This window comes from Eptatretus burgeri, chromosome 3 (genome assembly GCF_056783735.1).
Source record: "Eptatretus burgeri isolate ZD-2024b chromosome 3, Ebu_testis_v1, whole genome shotgun sequence".
Taxonomy (NCBI): Eukaryota; Metazoa; Chordata; class Myxini; order Myxiniformes; family Myxinidae; genus Eptatretus; species Eptatretus burgeri.
This window is the reverse complement of record NC_140963.1, coordinates 37,188,065-37,215,882: the sequence shown is the minus strand read 5'-3', so window position 1 is coordinate 37,215,882 and position 27,818 is coordinate 37,188,065. Positions and strand designations below refer to the sequence as shown.

The 27,818-nt window shown below is 43.7% G+C and overlaps 1 protein-coding gene and 1 long non-coding RNA gene across 9 annotated transcripts in view; one reads left to right on the top strand and one right to left on the bottom strand.

The window, feature by feature from the left end:
• Positions 1-21,866, top strand: part of LOC147029699 (uncharacterized) — a 32,814-nt gene extending 10,948 nt beyond the window's left edge. Inside the window, exons 5-6 of one of the 3 annotated variants that reach the window (XR_015056041.1) lie at positions 391-492; positions 9,820-11,178. This is a non-coding gene — a long non-coding RNA (uncharacterized LOC147029699). Of the gene's footprint in view, positions 1-390; positions 724-9,819; positions 11,179-21,442 lie in introns of those variants that run through there. The other 2 variants (XR_015056043.1, XR_015056042.1) reach the window with 2 other exon arrangements.
• The window catches only part of LOC147029698 (tomoregulin-1-like), a 199,346-nt gene that overhangs the window by 129,443 nt on the left and 42,085 nt on the right, over positions 1-27,818 (bottom strand). For all 6 annotated transcript variants that reach the window (XM_085872946.1, XM_085872942.1, XM_085872943.1 and 3 more), the window contains exon 3: positions 23,016-23,145. In XM_085872946.1, coding sequence (XP_085729072.1) covers positions 23,016-23,145 — 130 coding nt within the window. The remainder of the gene's footprint in view (positions 1-23,015; positions 23,146-27,818) is intronic.

Genomic DNA, 27,818 nt, shown 5'->3' with positions numbered 1-27,818 from the left:
CCCAGCAAGAATGTCAATGAATGATTGAAATATTGCTCACATTCATGTTGTATAAATTCTGTGTTATCCCTGATTTTAATGATGTGTATGAGCGTTGCTGTATGTGAGTGAGCATGTGTGACTGTGTGTCTCTACGTTTTGTAATGATGTAGCAGTGCGTGGCTATTTCTTGTGGCTGCTGAGTTGAAGCGCCTGGCCTGAGGACAAGACTGCAGTGAACTTGAAGGAAAGGCCGACACATTGTCATTGCATTTAGTTTGCAAGTTCTAATCCTATTAATGGCAATCAAGGGCCAAGGCATTAATGTTTTTGTGTGATGTACCATTGCTTAATTTCCCTGGTAATATTTTAATAACTAACCACAGAATATATTTTTCTTTTTAATCTCAGGAGTGTTTACACATGAGGCAATGAAAAACTACCGATCACTGGAAGCCCACAAATTTTTTGTCTCTGGTTGGGTGCAGACTGTGCTACACAAAAATGTTGGAGGTAACCATGTTAGAGCCTCTAACATTTGTTTGATCAACCATCAAACTCTAACATTTGATAGAAATTGATGGCTCTAAGCCACAGAAGTCTCCTCTCTGGTTCAGTAGCCCGACTTGGTATGAGATAAAAAGAGAGTTCTGAATTTTTTTGCCTTGTTATTAGTACAACTGAAAATACAGCAACTTTTCGGCATTGTTGCAAATAATAATGTGTAATAAAGGCTACGAAAGGAACAAACTTGTAACAGGTACGAGTCGAGTGCCGTGTGATAGCGCTAGCGCTACATACACCGCTGCAACGCATTGCAGGGCGATCCGAGCGAACGAGGTACTTTGTTTTCCCCTTCGCCAGCGTTGCTATGCGGACATTGCATTATGGGTCTGCGAAGTTCCCGGATGTCCGACCCCGAGAATCAGCAAATGCAAAAGGAAGCTGCAAGTTCGACTAAAGTTACAGGAAGAAGAAGAGGTGGTAGGAAAATTAGGTTCCAGGAGGTGTAATGTGAGAAGTTAAAGGAATAAATAAATATATATTTTTTAAAAGATTAGTCAAGGAAGGGTTGAAGAGAAAAATCATCAAGGTGTACGGTGAATGTGGGTTGACAAAAGTATGTGGTAGATCGGCAGGAGAAAGAAGAGTCTGTACAGGAAGTTGTGGTCACGTGAGGTAAAACATGAGGTAAAGGTATTTGTTGTATTTTTTCATAGTTTAAGACATGAAACAGAGGGTATAGTTGAGAGGGATAGAAGTAGAGTGGAGGGAAAAGTGGAGAACAAAAACTGATGGTAAAAAGGAGAAAATACAATAAACTTAAACGTCCACACAGATGGGATGAAGAGTCAGCCTCAAGGAAACCTGATATGAAAATACGACGAAAATTCCACAATGAGCACACGTTTTAACATAAGACCAAACTAGAAACACACAGTCAACAAAGAGATAACAAAACGACAGTAAAAACGACCGGTGACAAAACGACCGTTTTTGTCCGGTGACAAAAACGACCGGAAAACTTATCTTTGAGAAAGTCGGCAGAGACCCTGAAGAAGAACCGCCACCGCCGCTCAAGAACCGGAACCGGAAGGGAATGATCCCATGTGTTTTCACCCATGTGTTTATCTGTCTGTCAACAGGATATCTCAAAGATGTTGGATGCATTCAGATGAAACTTGGTGGACTGGTTGGGTTATGACAAGGAATAATTGTTTTGATTTTAGTGAATATCTGGATCTGGATGTGGATTATAGAATTTTTAAAGTGATTGATTCTTCACCGTTGAGTGATTTTGACTAAAAACAATATATAGCACAATATCTCAAAATGTTATGGATGCATTCGCAGGGAACTTTGTGGACAAGTCTGGTGTGTGACAAGGATGAATTGATTTGATTTTGGTGAAGATCTGAATCCGGATCCAGATACGAGAATTTAGTTTCTTTTTAAGTGATTCTTTACCATTGAGAAATGGGGCCAAAAACGATATATAGCACGATATCTCAAAAAGTTTGTTGATGTATTATGACAAAACTTGGTGGATGAGTTGGTTAGATGACAAGAACAAGCTGATTAGATTTTGGTTCAGGTCAGCAGATCTGGCCTCTCGGTGGGATACAAAATGAAACTGTTCAGCCTGGCGGAGGTATGCGCTCTTCCAAGTGTCATTCCAGTTAATGCATGAAATGGTCTCTCTGGAAAAGTGGTGTTGGTGGAAGCATAAGGTAGGTTTAAATTGGAAATAGATGGGTACATAGAAGCATTTGGGGTAGAGGGGTACATGGACATTGGCAGCAATGTGAGGTAGCTTGGGTATGGATTAATATTTGCAAAAAGTGTAGTAATTGTAATGTTCGTGAGAAGGTCTCGTCAAAAGGTGAATGTGCTGTTGCTGTTTGTTCATTTCTCACATTCCAAAACTTTACCCCCATACTCTTTACTTCAATCTAACCACCACCACCCCCCCCCCCATAAAAATATCATGAGAGCTTTGCTATGTCCATCCCACTGTTCTCATCTCATCCACACTTCTCATCTCATCCACATTTCGTAAAAAAAACAAAACTTCTTCCTCATAAAATTGCTTACATTAGGAGACAGTGGACATTTTAAAAATTATGTAATGACAATATTATTTGGCTCACATTTATACAAAACATCGGATTCGATAGCATAGTGGATTCTATAGTGTAGCTATAGCAGAGGATTCTTGGAAACAGACATTGGAACCAATGGCAAAGGCCATTTTCACAGGATAATGCTAAATCAGTGATCTCCACTATTGTTTTAGAGTCGGGCCACTTTTGCCGATGAGACATCAGTGTGAGAGCTGCCACCGCCTGCAGGACTCCATAATGGCAGCTATTAGGCCCCATCTCCACATACTCTTATTTGTTGTGCTGAACTGAGCTGCAAGCATAATTGTTTGTATACTGCAACCATATCCTCATGTAGTTGTGTTACTTTTATGCTTCGCATTGGAACACTCATTTGAAACCATAAAGTCAATTTGATAGCAATTATGTCAGATTATGATGGGGTGTTTTTACATTTGTGTATTATCAGCCACACGTCAGGACCACACTTTAGGCCACCAGGGGCCGCCAGTGGATCACGGGCCATACAATGAAGAACAGGGTGCTGAATGCAATCATCATCATGTACCATGCCCTATGCAGAGCATTGGTGCTGCCGAAGCAGTTACTATTGGGTACAATCCTGGTCGGGTCGCCACTCCAATACAGGAAGTCAGGATAGGAACTTGGAATTTGTTCAGGGTGCCGGTGTTAGCGACTTTACATGAAGGAAACCGTGGGATCTTTAACGTCCATCAATTAATGCTGGCAGATGGATCACCCAATTTAATGTCCATCCAAGGGATGGCAAACACATTGATGAATCACACTGCCTGTGAAACATCGGGATGACAGTTTAAAGCTGAGCCGAGATTCAAACCCAGGCGAGACAGCTTTGAGGCGAGTGTAACGATGTAGTCAGTTAGGTTAAGCAAGAACATATTTGGCCTATTTACGGTATTTGTAAATTTGCTTGAAGGACAATGCAAGAATAATCAACTTAAACCACTCAGCTCTCAGCGTTCACCAATAACTGCAACTCGCACATTCTGCCTTCCAGTTTATTCAGGTCTTCATTTTAAGGCAATTCATAGGAAATGGAATGTAGGCAAAAGGATAAAGCATTTACAGGGATAACAAGAAAAAGAGCACTCAGAGATTGTAGACCCTTGCCAGGGCTTGTTTTGTGTGTTGTTTGTGTAGTTTTGTGTAATGTATTTTGTGTGGTGTTTGTGTACTGGTGTGTTACGTAATTAACATGAAACAATTAGAACTGCCACTTTATAACTGCTGGCAGTGATGACTGGGTACCAAGATGTCCCACTTTGATGCAACCCCGCTCTGATTGGACACATGACCCTGACCCACAACGTCTTTCATTATTATTCAACTGAATTTAGAATGGGATGAAAATAAATTAAATTCAAATGAAATGGAAGACCAAATAGGAACAGTCCTGCAATGGAGTAATCAGAAGGAACCCAAACAAGCAAAAACCAACGAGGAAGTCATCAGGAGGACCCTGAAGAGATTCACATTTCAGCTGCTACAACTCTCCCCTCAAACCCATCCAGGCACGGCCAAGGAGAGCCTGATTAAATTATTATTTTTTTTAAACCCAGATCAAAAAATTATATAATTCTGGCTGCCAGACCATGTCGCCGATCAAGTTGAAATTTAAAAAGTGTATCCTCATCACTACTAGATAATAATTGTGAACTTTCACATTGATTCGTTATGCAGTTCCAGAGAAAACATTATTTCATATTTTCTTCAATCCAATATGGCTGCCAATCCATGTGATCTATCATGTATTCCTTAACAAACTTGTACACACAAGGCTTGGGGGAACATTTGTGTGAAGTTTCCCCTCGGTCTGTGCAGCCGTTCTGGAGAAGAAGATTTTCTTAGGTTTTAACGTAAATCCAATATGGCTGGCAAACCATGTGACCGATGACATAATGTGTGTGAACCTTTTGTTCCTTATGGATCGGAAATGCTAAATTTCTGGGCAGACAAACAAACAGACGGACAGACAGACAGACGGACAAACAAACGAACACAATGCAATACTCTCTTCTCCGGCAAGGGTAATCAACCACCTACTCTCATGCTTTATACATGAGGACACGATGGTACATTTTTGTTTTAATATTAAACTTGATTTAGCGAAATTCTACCCATAGTCTATTCTACCCATTCTACCCAGCCTCGTCTTATCCATGGTTGGCTGTGGAATAGAAGAGAAAAAAGTCACTTACTTGCAGTTTTTAGGGGAATATGGCTCATTTATAGTCTGTTAAAATATTACAGAACTGCCCACTGCTGAAAACGGTGTCAGATACTACACTGCTTACAGCATCAGACAGCCTACATGACATTAGAAGCCCTCTTTCGAAGGATATTTAGCCCACCCCCAGGAGAAGGGAATCGATCCACAGATGTGTTTCTGGCTTCCTGGCAGTCATCTCTGTTGAGAGGAGTCTTTTCTATGTAAAAAAAGGTTAAAAAAACCCCATAATAACAAAGATAAGACGTGTAATACCGACCCAACACTAAAGTGCATGGTCAAACAAATACACATACATCTTGATCCTAAGGCTGAGGTCGTACAAAAAACGCATATGCTATACCACAGGGCCAAAATTCATTTGACCATACTTTAAACGTTGGGAATCACTGGCCCTGTTGAGAGTGCCTATTTTTAGATGAAAAAGGTAGAAAATGAAACACAAAGCTATAGTCGGGTACTTAGGTCGGCTAAGGACAAAGTACACAGTCGAATAAAGCTTGTCAAACTATCGCCCACATGCACTTTGGCCCGAAGTCCAAAGCACATGGTCAAATGAGAAAGGCACTTGGTGGAGCACATACTGCCAGGCTGAACAGTTTAGATTTAGTATCCCACCGATAGGCCAGATCGGTATCCGGACTTTAACCAATTGGCTTGTTCTTGTCACCTCCCCAATTCATCCACTCATATCCAGATCCAGATCTTTACCAAAATCGAGTCAATTCGTCCTTGTTGCACACTCATCCTGTCCACAAAGTTTCGGCTGAATCCATTCATAACTTTTTTGAGATATCATGATATCGATAGTTTTGGCCTTATCTCTCTCTCAATGGTGAAGAATTGCATCAAAGGTTATGTCCTTCCCTCCCATTGTTTTCCAGTGCTTTCAGAAAGTATTCACACCCTTTGACTTTTGTCACATTTTGTTGTGTTACAGTCTGAATTTAAAATGGTTTACATTTTTTTATCACCAATCCACACAAAATACCCCATAATGATGAAGTGAAAACATGTTTTCAGAATTTTTAATAAATTAATTCAAAATGAAAAGCTAAAATGTCTTGCATCAAGTATTCAACCCCCTCCCCCCCCCCCAACCCCCAAGTCAATACTTTGTAGAAGTGCCTTTGGCAGTGATTACAGCTTTGAGTCTTCTTGGGTATGTCTATATCAGCTTTGTACATCTGGATTTGGGGATTTTCTCCAATTCTTCCTTGCAGATTTGCTCAAGCTCTGTCGAGTTGGATGGGGAGTGTTGGTGAACGGCAATCTTCAAGTGTTTCCACAGATTCTCAATGGGATTCAAGTCTGGGCTTTGGCTGGGCCACTTAAGGACTTTGACATTCTTGTTCTGAAGCCATTCCAGTGTTGCTTTGGATGTATGCTTGAGGTCATTGTCCTTTTCACCACAGTCTTTGGTCTTTCATAATCTGAAGCAGGTTCCCCTCAAGGATTTCCCTGTATTTGGCTCTATTGTTCCTTCTATCCTTACAAGTCTCCCAGTCCCTGCTGCTGAAAAGCATCCCCATTGCATGATGCTGCCACCACCATGCTTCACGGTAGGAATGGTGTTGGATGGGTGCTGAGCTGTGTTCGGTTTCTGCCAGATGTAGCACTTTGCATTCAGTCCAAAGAATTCAATTTTCATCTCGTTGGACGACAGAATCTTTTGCCTCGTGCTCAGAATCTTTCACGTACCTTTTTTGCAAACTCCAGGTGTACTGTCATTTGCCTTTTTCTCAGGAGTGGCTTCTGTCTTGCCACTCTCCCATAAAGTGTAGATTTGTGAAGTGCTGCAGAGATTATTGTCTTTTCGGCAGTGTCTCCCATCTCAGCCAAGGAAGTCTGTAGTTCTGTCAGAGTGGTTATTTGGTTTGTGGTCACCTCCCTGACTAAGGTCATTCTTGCCCAGTTGCACAGTTTGGTCAGATGGTGAGCTCCAGGAAGAGTCTGAGAAGTTACATATTCTTTCCATTTCCTCATGAGAGAGCTCACTGAGCTCTTGGGAACTTTCAACACTCTGGAAATTGTTTTATACCCTTCCTCCTCACAATTCTATCTCGGAGTTCCATTCATTGTTTACTCTCAGTTCCTTGGACTTCATGGTAGGGTTTCAACTCTGACATGCACTGTCAACTGTGGGACCATATATATATATATATATATATATATATATATATATATATATATATATATATATATATATATATATATATATATATATATATATATATATATATATATATATATATATATATATATATATATATATATATATATATATATGTGTGTTTCTTTCGAAATCATGTCAAATCAATTGAATTGGCCACAGGTGGACTCCAATCAAGTTGTTGAGACATCTCAAGGATGGTCAAAGGAAATTGGATGCAGCTGAGCTCAATTTGGAGTGTTTTCGCAAAGGGGTTAAATACTTATTGACACAAGACATTTCAGATTTTCATCTTTTTATTAATTTGTAAACATTTCTAAAAATACGTTTTCACTTTGTCATTTGGGGTATTTTGTGGAGATGTGACAAAATGATTTTTAATTTACCATCAATTTTAAATTCAGGCTGAAACACTACAAAATGTGAAAAAGTCAAGGGGTGTGAATACTTTTCTGAAGGAAATGTATATATACTGTATATATGCACTATATGGCCAAAGAATATGGACACCTGCTCGTCCAACATCTCATTCCAAACTCATGGGCATTAATATGGAGTTTGTGCTCCCTTTGCTGCTGTAACAGTCTCCTCTCTTCTGAGAAGGCTTTCCACGAGATGTTCATTGCTGTGAGGATTTGCTTCCATTCAGCCACAAGAGCATTCGTGAGGTCAGACACTGATGTTCGATGATTAGGTCTGGCTCGCAGTTGGCGTTCCAATTTATCCCAAAGGTGTTCGATTGGGTTAAGGTCAGGGCTCTGTGCAGGCCAGTCAAGTTCTTCCACATGTATCTTCACAAAATATTTCTGCATGGACCTCACTCTATGCACAGGGGCATTGTCATGCTGAAACAGGAAAGGGCCTTCCCCAAACTTTTGCCACAAAGTTGGAAGCACAGTATTGTCTGGAATGTCATTATATGCTGTGGTGTTAAGATTTCCCTTCACTGGAACGAAGGGGCCTAGCCCAAACCATGAAAAACAACCCCAGATCATTATTCCTCCTCCACCAAACTTTACAGTTGGCACTATACATTCGAGCAGGTTTTCTCCTGTCATCCCCCAAATCCAGATTAGTCTGTCGGACTACCACATGGTGAAGCATGATTCATCACTCCAGAGAACACATTTTGACTGCTCCATAGTCCAATGGCGGTGAGCTTTCCACCACGCCAGCCGACGCTTGGCATTGCACATGGTGATCTTAAGCTTGTGTGCAGCTGCTCGGCCATGGAAATACCATTTCATGAAGCTCTCGATGAACAGTGTTTGTGCTGACGTTGCTTCTAGCATCAGTTTGGAACTCGGTAGTGAGTGTTGCAAGCGACAGATGATTTTTCCGTGCGACACGCTTCAGCACTCGGTGGTCCCATTCTGTGAGCTTGTGTGGCCTACCACTTTGTGTCTGAGCGGTTATTGCTCCTAGACGTTTCCGCTTCACAATAACAGCACTTACAGTTGACCGGGGCAGCTGTAGCAGGACAGAAATTTGACGAACTAACTTGTTGGAAAGGTGGCATCCAATTGCGGTGACACGTTGAAAGTCACTGAGCTCTTCAGTATGGCGCATTCTACTGCCAATGTTTGTCCATGGAGATTGCATGGCTGTGTGCTTGATTTTATACACCTGTCAGCAATGAGTGTGGCTGAAATAGCCGAATCCGCTAATTATAAGGGGTGTCCACATACTTTTGGCCATGTCGTGTGTGTGTGTGTGTGTGTATATATGTATATATGTATATATATATATATATATATATCTATATCAAATTATCAGTGATAATGGTGCATATGCGGACAAACTGCTTTAGTAAATAACAAGAACAGTGCCATTTTATCGTATCAGTCAACACTTTGTGTGAAAACCCTTTGCCTTCTTGGGTGCCATAACTATTTGACCATGCTTCCCATATTCAACTGAAGCACTCTTACAGCAATATTGTGCCAAATATCCTGTTGTACATTCCACAGTTATGTAAGGTTAGTTGGGTTCCTCTTGTTTTTCACCGTTTTCAGGCAATCCTACATGGCCTCGATGGGACCACGTCTGGACTCTGGGGTGGCCATTCAAGCTCTTGGAGCAAACACTGTAATTTTGTCCAAATACAGTACTGTTTTACTCTTTTGGAAGTGTGTTTTGGATCATTATCTTGTTGGAAAATGAATCCTCTTCCAATTTAACTGCATTGCATGGTCCTGCAGTATCTGCTTGTGCTTCTCTTTTTTAGCATCCCATTCATTTTAACAAGTTTTCCCAGAGCAAAAGCTGAGATACAATCGCAGACAGTCACAAAACCTCCCCTGTGTTTAACAGTTGGCTGCAAATATTGTGTGTCGTAACATTCTGTGGGTCTTCAGTGTATGAACTGGCGTATCTTCGATCCAAAATTTCAAAATTCAACTCATCAGACCAGAGTATCCGATTCCAATCCTTAGTCATTCAGTCTTGGTGTTGCCTTGAAAATTTCAGTTTTTTAACCTTATTCTGTGGTCTCAGCAGTGGTGTCTTTGCTGCAACTCTGTCATAGGGACCTGCTGCAATCAGCATTCTGTACACAGTGCTGAACGAGATGTTAATGTTCAAGTTTGTGCTCATTTAATTTGTCAGGTGTTGACTTGACTTTGTTGTACTGCATAAGATGAGCAACTTCAAGTGCTTGTATTGCCTTGGGGAGGTTCTTCTGGGTCTTCATGACCTTTTCTTGTCTTGTTTTGAGCCAGTTTATTTCAGACATTGCAAAGTGTTCCTCACAACATTGTACAAGATTTTCATCTTTTCTGTTATTTTCTTCACAGTGTTTGGATCTTTACACGCTACTTTGTTGAAAGTTGCTTCCTTCACACCATTCTGAACCCACTCATAGATTTTCAACCCAGGGAACAAGCTTATGAAAACGAATTTCACATATTCACTAATTTGCAACTTTTAAGGTGTTTTTTTTTTGTAATTCACATCAATGTAACTAGTGTTGATTATTCCATTAATTTATCATTATTTCCTGTAGAAAAATCCACAAACTGTTTCCTGCGTATTTTCTTTTGGGAAGCAGATATGAGTAGCACGTGATAAACAGTAATCTGTTAGCAAAAATAAAACTTTTTAAATATCCTCATTTATTTTATGTACTCAAAGGTAACTGTGAAACACTGATATTAAATTGACTTTCACAGAAATTTGAAATTATTATCTACCTATGTTGTACACTTCTTACTTCACACAAATGTGTAATGAAGAATAGCAACACTAAAGCTAAAAATAACCCTAACTTGATGGTGCAGTACTATATTTAATATATATGATTAAAATGTACAGTGACATTTATGGTTTTTTTGAAAAGTAATGTGTGTTTTTGAGGGAATAATAAGGCATTCCCTTACAAGATCAAATTACTGCAGCATTTGACAGATGAGATGATGACCAGCACTGTCACATTCAATTTTGTGTTTGAATCAATGTGTGACTGTGCACAACGAGATAAACCTCGATGACATTATTTTCAGTGGCAAATGGCATGTGTACCTCCACGGGATTGTCAACAAACAAATTTGCCATTTTTGGGGAATGGGAAAACCTGTTGATTCTGTCGATTTGTGTTTTCACTCTCCAAAAATGATGCTGTGGTGTGGCATCCTGTCGCAGCAATAGTGACCCCTATTTTTGCCACCAGTCAACTGGTGGTCGATCATAAGCTGTCACATTTATGTGGTCGACCCTGCAAATATTCATGCTCACTTACTGGAGTTATTCCTTGCTACTCATAAGGTAGATGGAGCTTATGTGTTCACTCCCGTTTGTCTGTGTGTTTGTGAGCAGGTTATCTCAAAAGGTTATGGACTGATTCGGCCAAAACTTGGTGGATGTGTTGGGTGTGTGACAAGGACGAATTGATTCGATTTTTGTGAAGATCCGGATCTGAATCCGGAAGCGAGAATGTCTTTTGATTTTTGAAAAGATTCTTCACCATTGACAGATCTGGCCAAAAACGATATACTGCATGATATTTCAAAACGTTTGGATGGATAAGGACAAACTTTGGTGGACAGGTTAGGTGTATGACAAGGACGAATTGATGGGATTGTGGTGAAGATCTGGATCCCGATACAAATATTTTAAAAGTGATTCTTCACAATTGACAGATAGGGCGAAAAGCGATATAGAGCACGATATTTCCAAAAGTTGTGGACAGTCTGTCTGTCTATCTGTCTGCACATGATGTGCTAACATCGGCCATAAATACCACCTGGTGCTTACCAGTATTACACGTTATATTTTCTTCACAAACACCACCCAAAACAAGGCGTGGAGCCTATCTGCAATCTATGCGTAGGTTCGGCCTCACTCTACCAACGTAGGTCTGGCCTCACCTCACCAGTAGAGATCTGGCCTCACCCCACAGGTGTCAGTCCGGTCTTGCCATCACACTAAGCAAGCTCGCCCACTGTCCCACACGTTGTCATCTCAAATACATGGCTCAGCTGGTATCATGTCACACTCTGATGGTCCCCGGGTGCATCAGACGAACCAATGCAGGGTCTCGCCACATGCCCTCGACAGCCCTGGCTCCACATGTGTGTGTCATCCTACACACCACAGAGGTCGCTTCACAAACTGTGGGGTCTGTTAGCTTCTCCCTCTCCACTATTCCCTCTCTCCACCTAACTTGTCTCAGGGATGGTATCTACTTCCTGGAGTGGAGTAACATCCACACTGACATGAAGTCCGTCCAGGAAATCATACAACTCTGTTGCATTTTCCTTTATCCCAACAAACATATCCCAAACTGACATTCTACTTTGAAATCTGTGCCCACACCTGTACCCCCAAAATTTCATTGTCTTGTTCATTTCCACCCTCATGTTCCTAATTTCTGCTTCATTTTCCATAATATGTTTGTCTATGTGTTGCTTTTGAATAAATCGTTTTATCAGCTCCTCAAGCCATCAAATCCCCCACTCCCACCTCGAGGAAGGTGAAAGCACGACCCCGTAAGGTAAGAGCCATGCCAAGACTGGTGTCTCGGACTCAAAGCCACAAAAATCCTTGGAAGCCACTTGAAGTGACGAAAAGTTGGGCGGTGAGCGGATAGGTGTGCAGTGACATATGGTTGCAGGGCAATAAAAGGAAAAGGGGCAGATGGAACAGTCAGTTCTGTCAAAACAGTTGGGAATTCATTTGTTTGACAGTCAAGAGCACAGCTCCAGTCCCGTGCAGTGAGCTGGATGACGGAGATAGCTGTGAGTGAGAGAGAGGTGAACGGACAGACTTTGAGGATACTAGTCTGAAGGTGTACGTTGGCCAGTATGGATGTGCGTTGGTCTATAGCCATAAGCCTAGACACCACGGAATCTGTGATCTCTCTTGACGAGACCAGCAGAGCCAAACATCGTCACCCCACACAATCATGTGGATAATAGGTTATTTCAGTCTTGTGATATCTTTCTGTCTTACTCTTCGTGGTATGATGAGATTATGTCTCGCTTTAAGCCGTCAAAGTCTAGTGGGCACAGGGGAAATTACTGTAGAGAAAGAATGACTGATCATTGCCTTTGCTTCATTGTGATTCCCACCACTTTTTATCACAACAAAACCTGTTTTCCACCTCCAGCATTTTGAAGAATTATAAATTTGGACAATTATAACCATGAAGTGAGTCAAAACTCACAACCATTGGAAATAATAACCAAGCCATCGTCAGGAGGTTTTGAAACCACAGCAGTAATTTTGGGCCATCTCTCGGCTCCCATCCTTTGATGGATGAACCATTTGCAGGTAACAGATCTTGTTGGAGTTTCTGTATGTCAGAAACTGAAGAAAAGATCTGTTTGACTTTCCCGGCGAACGGTATCCGTGGACTATCTCTCACTAAATTGGAAAAAAAATGGGTAATCGACAGCTGTTTTCTTGAGTACTGCAGGTTTCTGTGTAGCTCCGTGTACAGAAGCAAAACACTATCCAACCCCCTCTTAAACCAAAGGTACCGCTCCATCACTGGGTCGGCATCTTGCAACCTGTTAGTAACTGCCATCATATCCTGTAGCATCTCAGCCAAGAACTTGATGGTCAGGTTGGGCCTCACCACTGCTTCTTCCTCTTTACTGCGCTCCTCCTCCTTGGAAATCTTGATGATGGCCTCCAACTCCTCCTCAGTCAGCTTCTCCCCATCCTCTCTCCAATTCCTCAGGCTCCATGTCATTGAAGCCTTCCCCTCCCATTTCTACTCTATGTGCACGACTGGTGGGAGATGGTTTATGCATGGCTGGAGGTGGCTCATGAGTGTGTAAAGCTGCTTTATGTGTGGCTGGTGGGAGATGGTTTAAGAGCTGCTTCATGTGAGTTGTTGGTGGGAGATGGTTTTTGCACTCGCAAAAACCGTGCCTAGCTGAAGCACGGGCAGCGAAACGAGAAGCAGGTCGCATTTTATTAACCGTGAATACGTGGGGTCTGCAACTGTCAGGTATTTGTCTGTCCCCCTTCACAAGGCCGATTTGAGTAAGGTTTTAAAGGCCAACCTTTTAACACGACTGCATTTTCACTACGGTCTATTTTTCAGGATAAAAAAACCTCGAAAAACATTTTTCATAAAACAGTAATTACGTCTCTTATATACATACCAGCAAAGTAAAGCCTGGTGTTGGCGCAGTGGTAAGGGCAGTGGCTTGGGACCCAAGAGGTCCTGAGTTCAAGCCCCGTTGGGACACTGAATTAATATATGTATGTATATATATATATATATCTATATATATAATGTGTATATATAAATATATATATATATATATATATATATATATATATATATAAATATATATAAACCAAGTCGAAAACACCAGGGGGTTGACTCAGCCTGCCATCCTTCCGAGGTCGGCGAAATGAGCACCAGTTGTACTGGGCCCGGTGTATGCCCCGGTTAGAATAGGTGTACCATATCCCTGTGTGTCGTAAGAGGCGACCAGGGTTGCGTCAGGAAGGGCATCCGGCGTAAAAACCTATGCCAAATCATTATGCGGACAACAAAACGAATTTCCATACCGGATCGGTCGAGGCCCGGGTTACCAACGACCGCCACCGGTACCGGTGGTCAGCAGGGTACCAGTGGAAATTGTGCTACTGCTGGGCGAAGGAGGAGAAGGAGACGGGGAAGGCGAGTCCGGAGGCAGTGGGAGAGGGGGAAGGGTAGAAGTGTGGAGGTGAGAGTTGGAACTCTGAATGTTGGGACGATGACTGGCAAAGGGCGAGAGTTGGCTGATATGATGGATAGAAGAAAGGTGGACATACTGTGTGTACAAGAGACCAAGTGGATGGGGAATAAGGCGAGGAGCATTGGAGGTGGTTTCAAACTGTTCTACCATGGTGTGGATGGGAGGAGAAATGGTGTCGGGATAATCCTGAAGGAAGATCATGTCAAGAGGGTATTGGAGGTGAGGAGGGTGTCTGATCGAGTGATGAGTGTGAAGTTGGAAATTGAAGGGGTGATGGTGAATGTCATCAGTGCATATGCCCCACATATGGGGTGTGAGATGGAATATAAACAAGATTTCTGGAGTGAGTTAGATGAAGTGGTGGAGAGTGTATCCAAGGATGAAAGAGTGGTGATTGGAGCAGATTTCAATGGACATGTTGGGGAAGGGAATAAAGAGGATGAGGAGGTGATGGGGAGGTACGGTCTCAACAAGAGAAATGTGGATGGGCAAATGGTGGTAGAGTTTGCAAAAAGAATGGAAATGGCAGTGGTAAACACGTATTTCAAGAAGAAGGAGGAACACAGGGTGACATACAACAGTGGAGGAAAGTGCACACAGGTGGATTACATCTTAAGTAGGAGATGCAACCTGAAAGAGATTAGTGACTGTAAGGTTGTGGCAGGGGAGAGTGTAGCTCGACAGCATCGATTGGTGGTCTGTAGGATGACTTTAGAGGTGAGGTTGAGGAAGAGAGTGAGGGCTGAACCAAGGACCAGATGGTGGAAGCTGAAGGAGGAAGACTGTTGCGTGAAATTTAGGGAGGAGGTGAGACAAGCATTGGATGGTGGTAAAGATGGGTGGGATGATTGGGCAACGACAGCAGAAGTTGTGAGGGAGATAGCAAGGAAGGTACTTGGTGTGACATCTGGACAGAGGAAGGAAGATAAGGAGACTTGGTGGTGGAATGAGGAAGTACAGGAAAGTATAAGGAAGAAGGGGTTGGCGAAAAAGAAGTGGGATAGTCAGAGAGATGAAGAAAGTCGGCAGGAGTACAAGGAGTGGTGTCGAAAAGCAAAAAGAGAGGTGGCAAAGGCCAAGGAAAAGGCATATGACGAGTTGTATGAGAAGTTGGATACAAAAGAAGGGGAAAAGGATTTATACCGATTGGCAAGACAGAGGGACCGAGCTGGGAAGGATGTGCTGCAGGTTAGGGTGATAAAGGACGCAAATGGGAATGTGCTGACGAGCGAGGAGAGTGTGTTGAGAAGGTGGATGGAGTACTTTGAGGAGCTGATGAATGAAGAAAATGAGAGAGAGAGAAGGTTGGAAGAGGTGGAGATAGTGAATCTGAAAGTGGGGTGGATCAGTAAGGATGAAGTGAGGACTGCTATGAAGAAGATGAAAAGTGGAAAGGTGGTTGGCCCAGATGGTATACCAGTGGAGGCATGGAAGTGCTTAGGAGAGATGGCAGTGGGGTTGTTAACCAGATTGTTTAATAAAGTCTTGGAAAGTGAGAGGATGCCGGAGGAGTGGAGATTAAGTGTACTGGTTCCGATTTTCAAGAATAAGGGTGATGTGCAGAGCTGTGGAAATTACAGAGGGATAAAGTTGTTAAGCCACACCATGAAGTTGTGGGAAAGAGTAGTGGAAGCTCGGTTGAGAGGAGAGGTGATGATCTGTGAGCAGCAATATGGGTTTATGCCAGGAAAGAGCACCACTGATGCGATGTTTGCTTTGAGAATGTTGATGGAGAAGTATAGGGAAGGCCAGAAAGAGTTACATTGTGTGTTTGTGGATTTAGAGAAAGCTTATGATAGGGTGCCAAGAGAGGAGTTGTGGTATTGTATGAGGAAGTCGGGAGTGTTGGAGAAGTATGTGAGGATCGTGCAGGATATGTATGAGGACAGTGTGACAGCGGTGAGGTGTGCGGTAGGAATGACGGACCGGTTTAAGGTTAAAGTGGGATTGCACCAAGGATCGACTCTGAGCCCTTTCCTGTTTGCAATGCTGATGGACAGGTTGACGGACGAGATCAGACTGGAGTCTCCATGGACCATGATGTTCGCGGATGACATCATGATCTGTAGGGAGAGTAGGGAGCAGGCTGAATCGAGCCTTGAGAGGTGGAGGTACGCACTGGAGAGAAGGGGAATGTTAGTCAGTAGGAGTAAGACGGAGTACATGTGCGTAAATGAGAGGGAGGGTGGTGGTATGGTGCAGTTGCAAGGAGTTGAGGTGGGGAAGGTGGATTGGTTTAAATACTTGGGATCAACTGTCCAAAGTAACGGAGAGTTTGGGAGAGAAGTGAAAAAGAGAGTGCAGGCAGGATGGAGTGGGTGGAGAAGAGTTGCAGGAGTGATTTGTGACAGAAGGGTAGCTGCAAGAGTGAAGGGGAAAGTATACAAGACGGTAGTGAGACCAGCTATGTTGTATGGTTTGGAGGCGGTGGCGCTAACAAAAAGACAGGAAGCAGAGCTGGAGGTGGCAGAGTTAAAGATGCTGCGATTCTCGTTGGGAGTGACGAGGATGGATAGGATAAGAAATGAGTGTATTAGAGGGACAGCGCAGGTCGGACGGTTTGGAGACAAAGTGAGAGAGGCGAGATTGAGATGGTTTGGACATGTGCACAGGAGGGAAACGGAGTATATCGGGAGAAGGATGTTGAAGATGGAGCCGCCAGGCAGGAGGAGAAGAGGAAGGCCAAAGAAGAGGTTCATGGATGCGGTGAGGGCGGACATGCGGGTGGTTGGAGTGTCAATGGAAGATGTGGAGGATAGAGCGAAATGGAGACAGTTGGTCCGCTGTGGCGACCCCTAACGGGAGCAAGCCGAAAGAGGAAGAAGAAGATATACATACCAGCAAAGTACCCGTCTTCGACAGGTAATTCATGAATGAAAGCATATGTCGGTTCGGCCTAAGTCACATTTGCCACGGCAGCCGTGGAGGTTCCAAAATCTACGGCCACTAGCAATTATACGGCGGCCGCAGTATTTCCACTGTCACACAATGTAGCAGTCACATGTTTTTATTTTTCCGGGAGCCGCACGGCGTATTTAGAAATTGTGGAGACCGAAAACTTAGGGTTGCCGTACGGTCTTTGATTTGATGTCGCACGGTGACCTTAAGGGGGCCCTGCAGAGGCCATATAATTTTCAAGGCAGACGCAAGGTAGCCTCAAGGTGCCCGCAAGGCGACCGCAGGGGGGCCCTAAGACGAACCTACGGCCAGATGGACAGTAACGAGTGGGTTAATTTTTTTTTTTTTCGGCTTGTCGAATTGCTACGGCGAACGTAGAAATGAAAAAAGTTATAACTCCGCGCTATAATTCCACGGCGACCCCGACGGCCTGTAAAATATAGCCAAACTGCGTAGGGCCACCCTGAGGCCACCGCAAAAACTCTGCGGCCGCCGCACGTTTCTGTCAATTCAGAGGGCGTACGGCTGCCGTATCCTCACCGTAGAGCAAATGTGACTTAGGCCTTACACACAGTTTCTGTGGAGTCAATTTTGTTACGAACGGGTCTCTTCGTTCGTCCACTGCAGCACATTTTTAAAAACAACATTCCTCGTTTTATTGTCTGGGGCATGGACGTGCAGCTTTGATCTTGATCCAACTCTTGATGCCGCAACATACAACATTCTGTGTGAGAAAACAGGCAAACGCAGATCTAGTCCGATTATGCTGAACGTCTGTCCCTGTGCTTTGTTTATTGTCATGGCAAAGCAAGGTCGTAAGGGAAATTGTAATCTACGGAACTGGAATGGCAGGCCACTGTCGGATGGTATAAGTGGTATCCTTGGAATTAATGCATGTTTTCCTGCTGCCGGTCCATTAATCAGGATTACTTCAATCACATTTGGGCTCATTCAGTAGACTGTACAGCAGGTGCCATTCATGACATTTGGTAGATCCAATGAACGTAGAACAATGGGATGCCCACTATCGGCTTAAGTTTGTGTGGTGGTATCTCTGATATTTAAATGGAATTCAGATATTCAATGGGAAAGTGCACCGCGGAGTGAGTGTAGTGTTGATTGCATAATATATCTTGACTTCTCCTGGGAAGTGGTCAATGAGGTAGAGTTGACAGCATCCACTGTTTCATTTAGGCCGAAGTCACATTTGCTCTACGGCGAGGATACGGCGGCCGTACGCCCTCTGAATTGACAGAAACGTGCGGCGGCCGCAGAGTTTTTGCGGTGGCCTCAGGGTGGCCCTACGCCGTTTGGCTATATTTTTACAGGCTGTAGGGGTCGCCGTGGAATTATAGCGTGGAGTTATAACTTTTTTCGTTTCTACGTTCACCAAAGCAATTCGACAAGCCGAAACAAAAGAACTGGTTAAAAAAAAAGAACCTACTCGTTACCGTTCGCCTTAGGGCCCCCCTGCGGTCGCTTTGCAGTCGCCTTGCGGGCACCTTGCGTCTGCCTTGAAATTCTATGGCCACCGCAGGAACGCCTTAAGGTCACCGTGCGACATCACATCAAATACCGTACGGCACCCCCACGTTTTCGGTTTCCACAATTTCTAAATACACTGTGCGGCTCCCCGAAAAATAAAAACATATGTGACTGCTACATTGTGTGACCGTGGAAATACTGCGGCCGCCGTATAATTGCTAGTGGCCGTAGATTTTGGAGACCCCATGGCCGCCGTGGCAAATGTGACCGGCCTTAGAGATGCATGTATCGCTCGTTCTAACAACCAGTTGTTGTCGTTTGGAGCACGTCCTGTTAATCCGACATAGATTTCCTCGATTAATTTGGATGGAGTTTCGTGTGGTGGATCCATTCTGGTAAAGTGATGGTGTCTGGTTTATTTTCAACAGGGCAGTTGCCGTCTCCAATGTTCATGAGGAGGTCGGCATAATTAGCAGCGGTGGGGTCGTTTGTAAGCTGTGCTCATATGTTGTCGTGCAATCGGTACGTTTTAACGTTGCGCCATAACTGCGATCGCTTCAGCGTCGCATCGACTATGTTTGTACGTGTTCCTTCCTTCACAACGGGTAGTATTTGGTGGAAGTCTCCACAGAACATTACCGGGATGCCACCAAATGGTTTTGAATTTCCACAAATATCCTGAAGGGTCCTATCGATCGCTTCACACACGGCCCTTTGTGTCATCGGAGCCTCGTCCACTATTATTGCTTTGGCTTTGTTCATCACTCTTGCGATTGCTGTGCCTTTTTTCATACAGCAGGTTAGTGTATCTTGTTTGTGAGCATTCAGGGGTACTTTGAAGGTGGAATGTAGAGTACGTCCCCCTGTTCGTAACGTTGAGGCTACACCACTCGATGCTGTAGCAATAGCGATATGGCCATTCGATCTGATCATTGTCAGAATTAAATTCAAGAGGAACGGTTTACCTGTCCCTCCAGGAGCGTCAACAAAGGTGATACTGCAGCGAAGTGTGTTTACTTTGTCGAGAAATAGTGCATATATTTCTCTCTGATTTGCCGTCAGCTGATGCTCGTGGTTGTTGATGTACTGGTTTTGTTCACATACGTCGAAATCCGCATACCGAACGTACTCCTGTGCGTGGTTTGCGGCTGTTGTACGATCAATGACAGGAAGGTTGTAATTAACTAGAGTTTGACCTCCTTGTGCGAGGATGTGGTCCTCTCTTTTCACCAAGCAAAGATTGTACATTTCCCCTGCGTGGTAGTCGTCAACATGAACATTGTGGCGATGGAAAAAAAATCCTCTGCTCACGCAGCTTTATGATCATTCCAGAGTGCGAGTGGGTTACTTGGTTCACAAAAAAATCAACAGGACAATGAATAATTTCCGAAGACTTTGCAGGCTCTGTCCAATAGTTGCCTCTCGCAAGGAATTATGTAGATGGTTGTCATCCTCTGCAAGTCCCTTCGCCAGACATGACTCTCGAAAAGTTGGTAGGATTTCACCTTCATGACTCCTGAGATCTTCGAACGATGTCTTTCTTATTCAATGAAAGTGGTGACGGTTTTACTTCCTTCTTAAGAGCATTTGGTGTGTTCTGCCCATTTTCACCCCCAATATTCACAACAGATAATAATTAATTCATAATTTCTTAAAAGATAATTTTTTAGATAATAATAGTTGGTTCATAACGAAAAGTACGTCGAGCCACCTTCCCGATAGTAAATTAAATACCTGCCAATTTTCAGGAGAATACCATTTGATTTGACGTCGCAAAACGGGAACAAAATTCGGTGTTTCTCTCTTATGGTGTCGATATATGGAGTTAATTTGGAACAACATTTTTCACTCCTTTCTTGTTATATTCTCATTAAGCGTGGTGTTCGCTTTCGTATTAAAGTGGCCGGCTAAGGATCTTAGCATCTTGAGTTTGAGCCCGTCATGTCAATAAATAAATCCACGTATGTTGATTCAGCCTGTCATTCTTCTGACGTCGGCAAAATGGGTTCCGATCTGACTGGAAAAAGGGGGCACTACATCAGCGGCACAGCCTTGCTCCCAGCAATGACGCAACGAGCAACCACAGACTGTATACAAGTGCTTTTTATTTATATTCTCATTCTTTGCTTCACCAATAACACTTATTCTGTATCTGTTTGTATTTCCAATGAGCTTGTGATGTCGTCGTCACAAACATTACAATTGACATTGTGAAAACAATTTTTGTCTTCCTGATGAAGTCTTGAGGCAGAAATAGTGCTGTTCAAGACTGTTGATCATATGAACTTATCGTAAATCCATGTAACCATTCCACACCCTTCATTTTGGGTTGTGGCCTTGGATGATGCCCTGCAGGGATCTCTTTATCCTTGAAGCAATTGTGCAAACTTTCAGGGAAGCATGAGTTTATTTTGCCAATCTCACATCAAGATGCTGTCAGTTTTCCGCATGAAGCTATTAGGGATTGCACTCAGTGACAGCTGTGCTCAAGGGATGCAAACATAACTCTTAGGGGGTTATAAGATGGTAGGATAGCTCAGTTGGTAACAAGTTGGCGATTGAGCTGTACGAGACCCCATGAGGGGCTCATTAAAGTAGAAATTGCCATTTTGATGCACGTCAAAAAGGGGAACTGCATGTTGGAGCAAGTTGCTCTTTGATATACTACTACTGCTGCTGCTGCTGCTGCTACTACTACGACTACATATTTAACAGCCCCTCTTATTCCTACCTTTTTGTGAGTTTGGTCAGGGAAACTTTTTGGCCCAAGTCATTTGCAATCCAGCTGTTCAGGCCGAATGCTCGACCGAAGGTGACATGAATTTGTGATTTGTTGCAGGTTGCCTGTGACATCTCGCCTATCCTCTTTGCAAAATCCACCGTGGGCTCTTTTAACTTCTGCCATCTGATCCTGTCCATTCGAGGGATACGCACTATGTAAGCATCGGTAGGACAATGTATAATCGGGCCGAGAATGAAACCCAGACTAGATAGTTCAAAGATCAGTGCATTTACCTTGACACCAACCTGTTGTACTCTGGGACTAAACCAAAGAAGTCATCCTTCAAATAGGGATATAAAGCTGTGTGCATTTATGTTGTTTGTGTGAAAGATCCCTTTGTACCTCTTTGAAACGGGCAACCATTACCTTTGCCAAATCTGCTACTTTGAAACTAGGGATTGCTTCATGGGGTGTCAATGCGACACAGGAATGATGTATTCCCCTGTGCAACTTTCTTTGGATTTCCTTTGTCCTTTTCTCAATCCCATACATTTGATCCTCATGTGGATTAGTGTATGATGAAATGTGAAAAAGAAAATGTGGAACTTTGTTCATTTCTTATCTTATCAGTTGTTCCTTTATTAACCACACCGATGTTGCAAAACAGCAACACCCTTTAGAACTCGCATTATAGTTCCGGAGAGGAGACAGTGAATAAAACTAAAACAAGCAGCACGATGATTTACAATTCTATATAAAAATGAATAAGAAAATAAATCAACAAGCTGGCAGTTACAATAGCCTGATGGGATACATGCTGGGAAGAAAAACGTTTCCTTTGTACCAGATATGTTGATGCTGAGTAATCATTTTTCAATGTGCCATTTAGATTTTGAGAAGGAAGGTTTTATTCCATGTTTTTATGTTTTAAAAAGTGATACAAAGCTCGCATACTTGGAAATCCCCAGGTCGAGAGCACATATTATTTTATGACAATAATTTCACAAACTGAGCAAACCTGCATTGTGGTATCACAGGTTTTATAGGTGAGAGGCTGTCCGCAGCCACCCTGGGTGGTGGGGAGTGGGGGGGGGGGGGTGGGGGTTGCCGGTTCTTTCTGCCTTACGGGTGAGTTGCATTCCTGGTTCTATAATGCCTACTAGAAGGTACCATTGGAGTCTATGTTATCACAGGCTTAGTGCCAGAAAGCTATTGGCTCGGACCCGGGTGTGGAACCCTGGGAGACTGTCTCATCATTTGGCACATAATCTCGGGTCCCTTTTTCTGCCAGTTCGCGGCTGGAGCCGCACCGAGCACGAGATTCCAGGAGACCCTCACAAGCCCAATAGATTGTCTAGTTGATGCCATTTGGAACTCTCCTTGCTCGTCTGTACAATTCCCTGAAGCCCCTCACCTCTCTTTACTCTCCTGTGGGACAATCATCTGTGGCACCCCCATCCCACAAATACATTTCCATTTTTATTTGCTTTTCCACCTATGGGGCCACTCTTGGTTTTTGAGCTTGATCCTATAGTGTAAATAAAAATAACTGTGGACCCTGTGGTGTAAATAAAAAATAAAAAAACAAGAAAACATTGGTGTGTATGCCAATGAATATCCCTGAGGCCTTTTTGATTTCAAACACAAGTACACACTTTGTCTTCCTGTACAAGCAACGATCCACACTCACCATTGTAGCATGGCCCATATGACACAACAGTGATGTTGCGCTGCAAGCGGCATGAGGCTTGGCGCATGTGGCATGCGGTGTCGTACGTGAGTCCATCAGAACCACACACGGGCACCCTGTCTGGGAAACACTGTCATGCATGCCACATTACTTTCAGGCAAGGCTTTTTCTCGCATGTGTCATACTCATCCTGTGACATTCTGACACATATCAAGTGTAACAAAGTACGTTAAAAGCATGGACTCATCTTCACTGGCTTCCCACTGTCATGTCTCTTACATGGATTATAATGCTGGTACAGAAACTAATAACCACACTGCGTCTAAGTTAGTGAAAATTTTGTTCCTCGTGAGTTAACGTTCAGTTTTTATAAATCTCAATGTAGTACTATGTGACATGTGCTCAAATATGCATGTGGACACCCCACTGGAGTTGGTATTACTACTTGGTTCACAGCACATTTTGTTCAACACTACATTCACAGCAGGTTTTGTCATTCTGTTGGGAAGAAATCAAATACAACTGAAACCTGGTATTTACAAGGTTGTTAAAATCATGGAAGTAAGGTGGAAGATAGCATGGGAATTGCAGCCAGTATTATAGCGCGCGCGCGCGCGCACACGCACACACACACACACACACACACACACACACACACACACACACACACAGACACACACACACACACACACACGCACACACGCACACACACACACACACACACGCACACACACACACACACACACACACACACACACACACACACACACACACACACACACACACACACACACACACACACTTCAGAAAGTAATTACACCCCTTGACTTTTTCACATTTTGTTGTGTTACACCCTGAATTTAAAATTGATTAAATTTAAATTTTTTGTCATCGATCTACACAAAATACCCCATTAATGACAAAGTGAAAACATGTTGTTTGAAATTTTAACAATTTAATTAAATATGAGAAGCTGAAATGTCTTCCATCAATAAGTATTCAAACCTTTTGCTGTGACACTCCACCTTGAGCTCAGGTGCATCCAATTTTCTTTGATCATCCTTGAGATGTCTCAACAACATGATTGGAGTCAACCTGTGGCCAATTTAATTGATGACATAATATAGAAAGAAACACACTTTTCTATATAACGTCCCTCATTTGACAGTGCATGTCAGAGCAGAAACTCCACCATGAAGTCAAAGGAACTGTCCGTAGAACTCCAAGATAAAATTGTGAGGAGGCATGTATCTGGGGAAGGGAGTTAACCAATTTCGAGAATGTTGAAAGTTCCCAAGAGCACAGTGAGCACCATCATTAAGAAATGCAAAGAATATGGAATTACTCACACTCTTCCCAGAGCTGGCCATCCAACCAAACTGAGCAACCGTGCAAGAAGGACCGTGGTCAGGGAGGTGACGAAGAACACAATGACCACTCTGACAGAATTACAGTTCCTTGGCTGAGATGGGAGAACCTGGTGGAAGGACAACAGTCTCTGCAGCACTTCACAAATCAAGGCTTTATGGGATAGTGGTCAGACAGAAGACATTCCTGAGAACAAGACTGGAATGGCTTCAGAACAAGAACGTGAGAGTCCTTGAATGGCCCAACCAAAGCCCAGACTTGAATCCCATTGAGAATCTGTGGAAAGACTTAAAGATTGCTGTTCACCGACAAGTTCATACAACTTGACAGAGCTTGAGCAAATCTGCAAGGAAGAATGGGAGAAAATCCCCAAATCCAGATGTGCAAAGCTGACACAGACATGAAGTCTCAAAGCTGTAATCACTGCCAAAGGTACTTCGACAAAGTATTGACTCAAACGGTTCAATACATATTGACGCAAGATATTTCAGCTTTTTATTTTCAATTAATTTGTAAAAGTTTCGAAAAACACGTTTTTACTTTGTCATTTTGGGGTATTTTGTGCAGATCGGTGACAAAAAATTTAAATTTAATCCATTTTAAATTCAGGCTGTAAATCAACAAACTGTGACAAAAGTCAAGGGGCGTGAATACTTTCTGAAGGCACTGTATATATACCCTGTCATCCTTCCAATGGGGATGCAATCTTTTTTTCTCTGTACAATGTAATATATTTTAAAGTGTTTGTGCATTTGTACGTTATTCTTTCATGGCCGAATCATAGCAGCTCGAGGCCCCAAATTTTGCATATAGGTACTTCAGAATTTGAGCAAGCTTCGAACCCTTCCCCCCCCCAACACGTACGTACACACACACACACACACACACACACACACACACACACACACACACACACACACACACACACACACACACACACACACACACACACACACACACACACACACACACACACACACACACACACACACACACACACGCGCGCGCAGGCACTTAAGACTTCGGCCATTAGAAAGCTTGCGGCTTAAGTGTGAGAAATTTCTGAGGATATCCTGAAGACTCAATAGCTCAGTGAGCTGTCGCTGCGTAAGTGATGAGGTTCTTCGGGTTGAGTCAGAATATTTTTCACAACAGCTACATTCAGGAATTTATTCCGCTTTCTGACAGATATGTGTATATTTATATACACTGTATATATGTGTATATTTATATACACTGTATATATATATATATATATATATATATATATATATATATATATATATATATACATACACACATATGTATATGTAGTTGCGATTCTGCAAAACCGCATGCCTCTCAGCCCTAAGGCAATGGCACTCAATATGCAGTGATCCCCAGGCAGTTATTTTGTTCGTCTTCATGCAGTCAGATCTCCTGGGGTCTCCATACCCCCCAAGCTCCACATGTACCCGTTCACAGCACTCACCCCCCCCTAACTCGCACGGCGCGGCCGAACCCACCTGGTCGCAATCCGCTTCAAGGGGGAATATTCCCTCCCCTCGTTCCTGGAGGAGGCTATCCTGCTGCTCACACCGGGTCACGACACATTCCCCAAGCTCCCCCTCATTGTCCCTCGCTAACTCCACCTGTGTGTGTTCGTCAATAGTTTCATCCACTTCACCCCCTGTCTCCTCTATCTCCCATGTCTCTGTTATTTCTTTTAATTCCTGCGTCTCCATTTGTGTCTCTGTTAATTCCGTCACCTCGTTCATTACCTCTGTTTCTTCCTGGCTTTTCGTCTCTTAATTTTTCGGACGTCGTCATCTCGTGTCTCGTCTTACATGTTTTGGTCTTCCCATTAATTACGACGTCGCTCCTCATGACCTCGTCCGTCTTTATCGTGGGCCGGACAGCCATTTCACTCCCTCTCGTTGGTTCAATTGTACTGCCAAGTGGTGTCACCATTTTCTCGCCCGCGGTCCTCATTTCCTCTCCCCATGCCTGTATGTCCGCATTCAGGCTTCGCCCCATGCACTGCATCTCACCCTTCATCTATTTCATTCGTTGCGCATTTGCATCCATGTTATCTTTCATTTCGCACGCGTTTGTATTCGTTTTGTCTTGAATGCCATCCATTTTGATGCTCGACTCGCACGCATTTTCCTTCATTTCTTTCGTGTTTGCGTCCATTTTATTTTCCATTGCTTGCATCATTTTCATCAACATTTCGATGCCCGATGGCTCAAGCAGGACTGATCTGCCGCGATCGGTCACGGTTTCACTGGGGACCAGGGATGGAATTTGACGGAGTGGGGGGGGGGGGTGTCAAAGGCCGCCACCCTCGCGCCCCCTTCGGGCTCCGAGTTCGGTTGCGGGGAAAGTTCATCTGGCATAATGGTTCCGTCCTGGGCCATAGATTCTATCAACACTATATGTAATCCCTCCTGCCCTCGCTCGCCTTGAGCTGCTATTTTGCGTATCGGGTATAAATTTGAGTGCTCAGAATTTAATGGAACTGGAGGGTCGCTTCGCACACCCTTGATCCGGTTCCGTTAATTTCGCTTGGAGGAGGGTGAATTGGAATCCCATGTCCTGACAACAGTGTTGTAGATTTCCGCCCGTTTGGCATGCAGACGACCGCCTTAACCCAATTGTTGCCGCGTGCGCCCACCGAACGCGCAATCGAGTCGCAGCTTCTGGATCAACGCCGAAACCCAGCTATGGGTGTTTTTAACACACCATAAACCAGCCAATTCCTCTGTCCAAGTGCTACAGGGTCAATCGCCGAATTGTCGATGTACCTAATTATTCGCGCAAACAGTGATACCGGGAGTTTATACCTCGACGGGGCCTGCACGAAAACGAGCCGCTTAAGCAGCTCGTTCCGTATGCTATTGCCGAGCGGTTTTATATCGCTAAGTCCCGTCGGACCAAATGTACGTTTTATCGGCTTGATAATTATCAGCCAGCTAATATCCCGAACATTCCATGGCAGTCAATGTGAGGAAGGGATGCAACGAGCAGGTGACATTCAACAATGGGGACATTTATTTCCATACAGGCAATACAATGAATGGGGGGATGGGGAAAAAGACACGAGCAAAAAGCCTACAGCCGAGTTCTATCATGTAATGTACAGGCACTTAACAGTTTGTGACTTACGGACAAGGCGCCACAGACTTTCATGCAAAACCCAAGAAAGAAAGAACCGGGCTCGTGAGCCCTTATAATTTCTCAGAGCCGGGATGACCGAAGGGGCTCCGAGAGACTGGGCGGGCTACCTGGCCACCCTCGTGGTGACTCGATGGGTCCTTGTTCGGCGACCCTCGGTGTCTTTGCTCGGACCCCCGAGCTCCGACTTGCTCCCTTGCTCATCCGGCCTCCACTGCGGCCTGGCTTAGCTGACGACGCACTGGAGGAGTGAGCGGGTCTCGACTCCAGCCTCCTGGT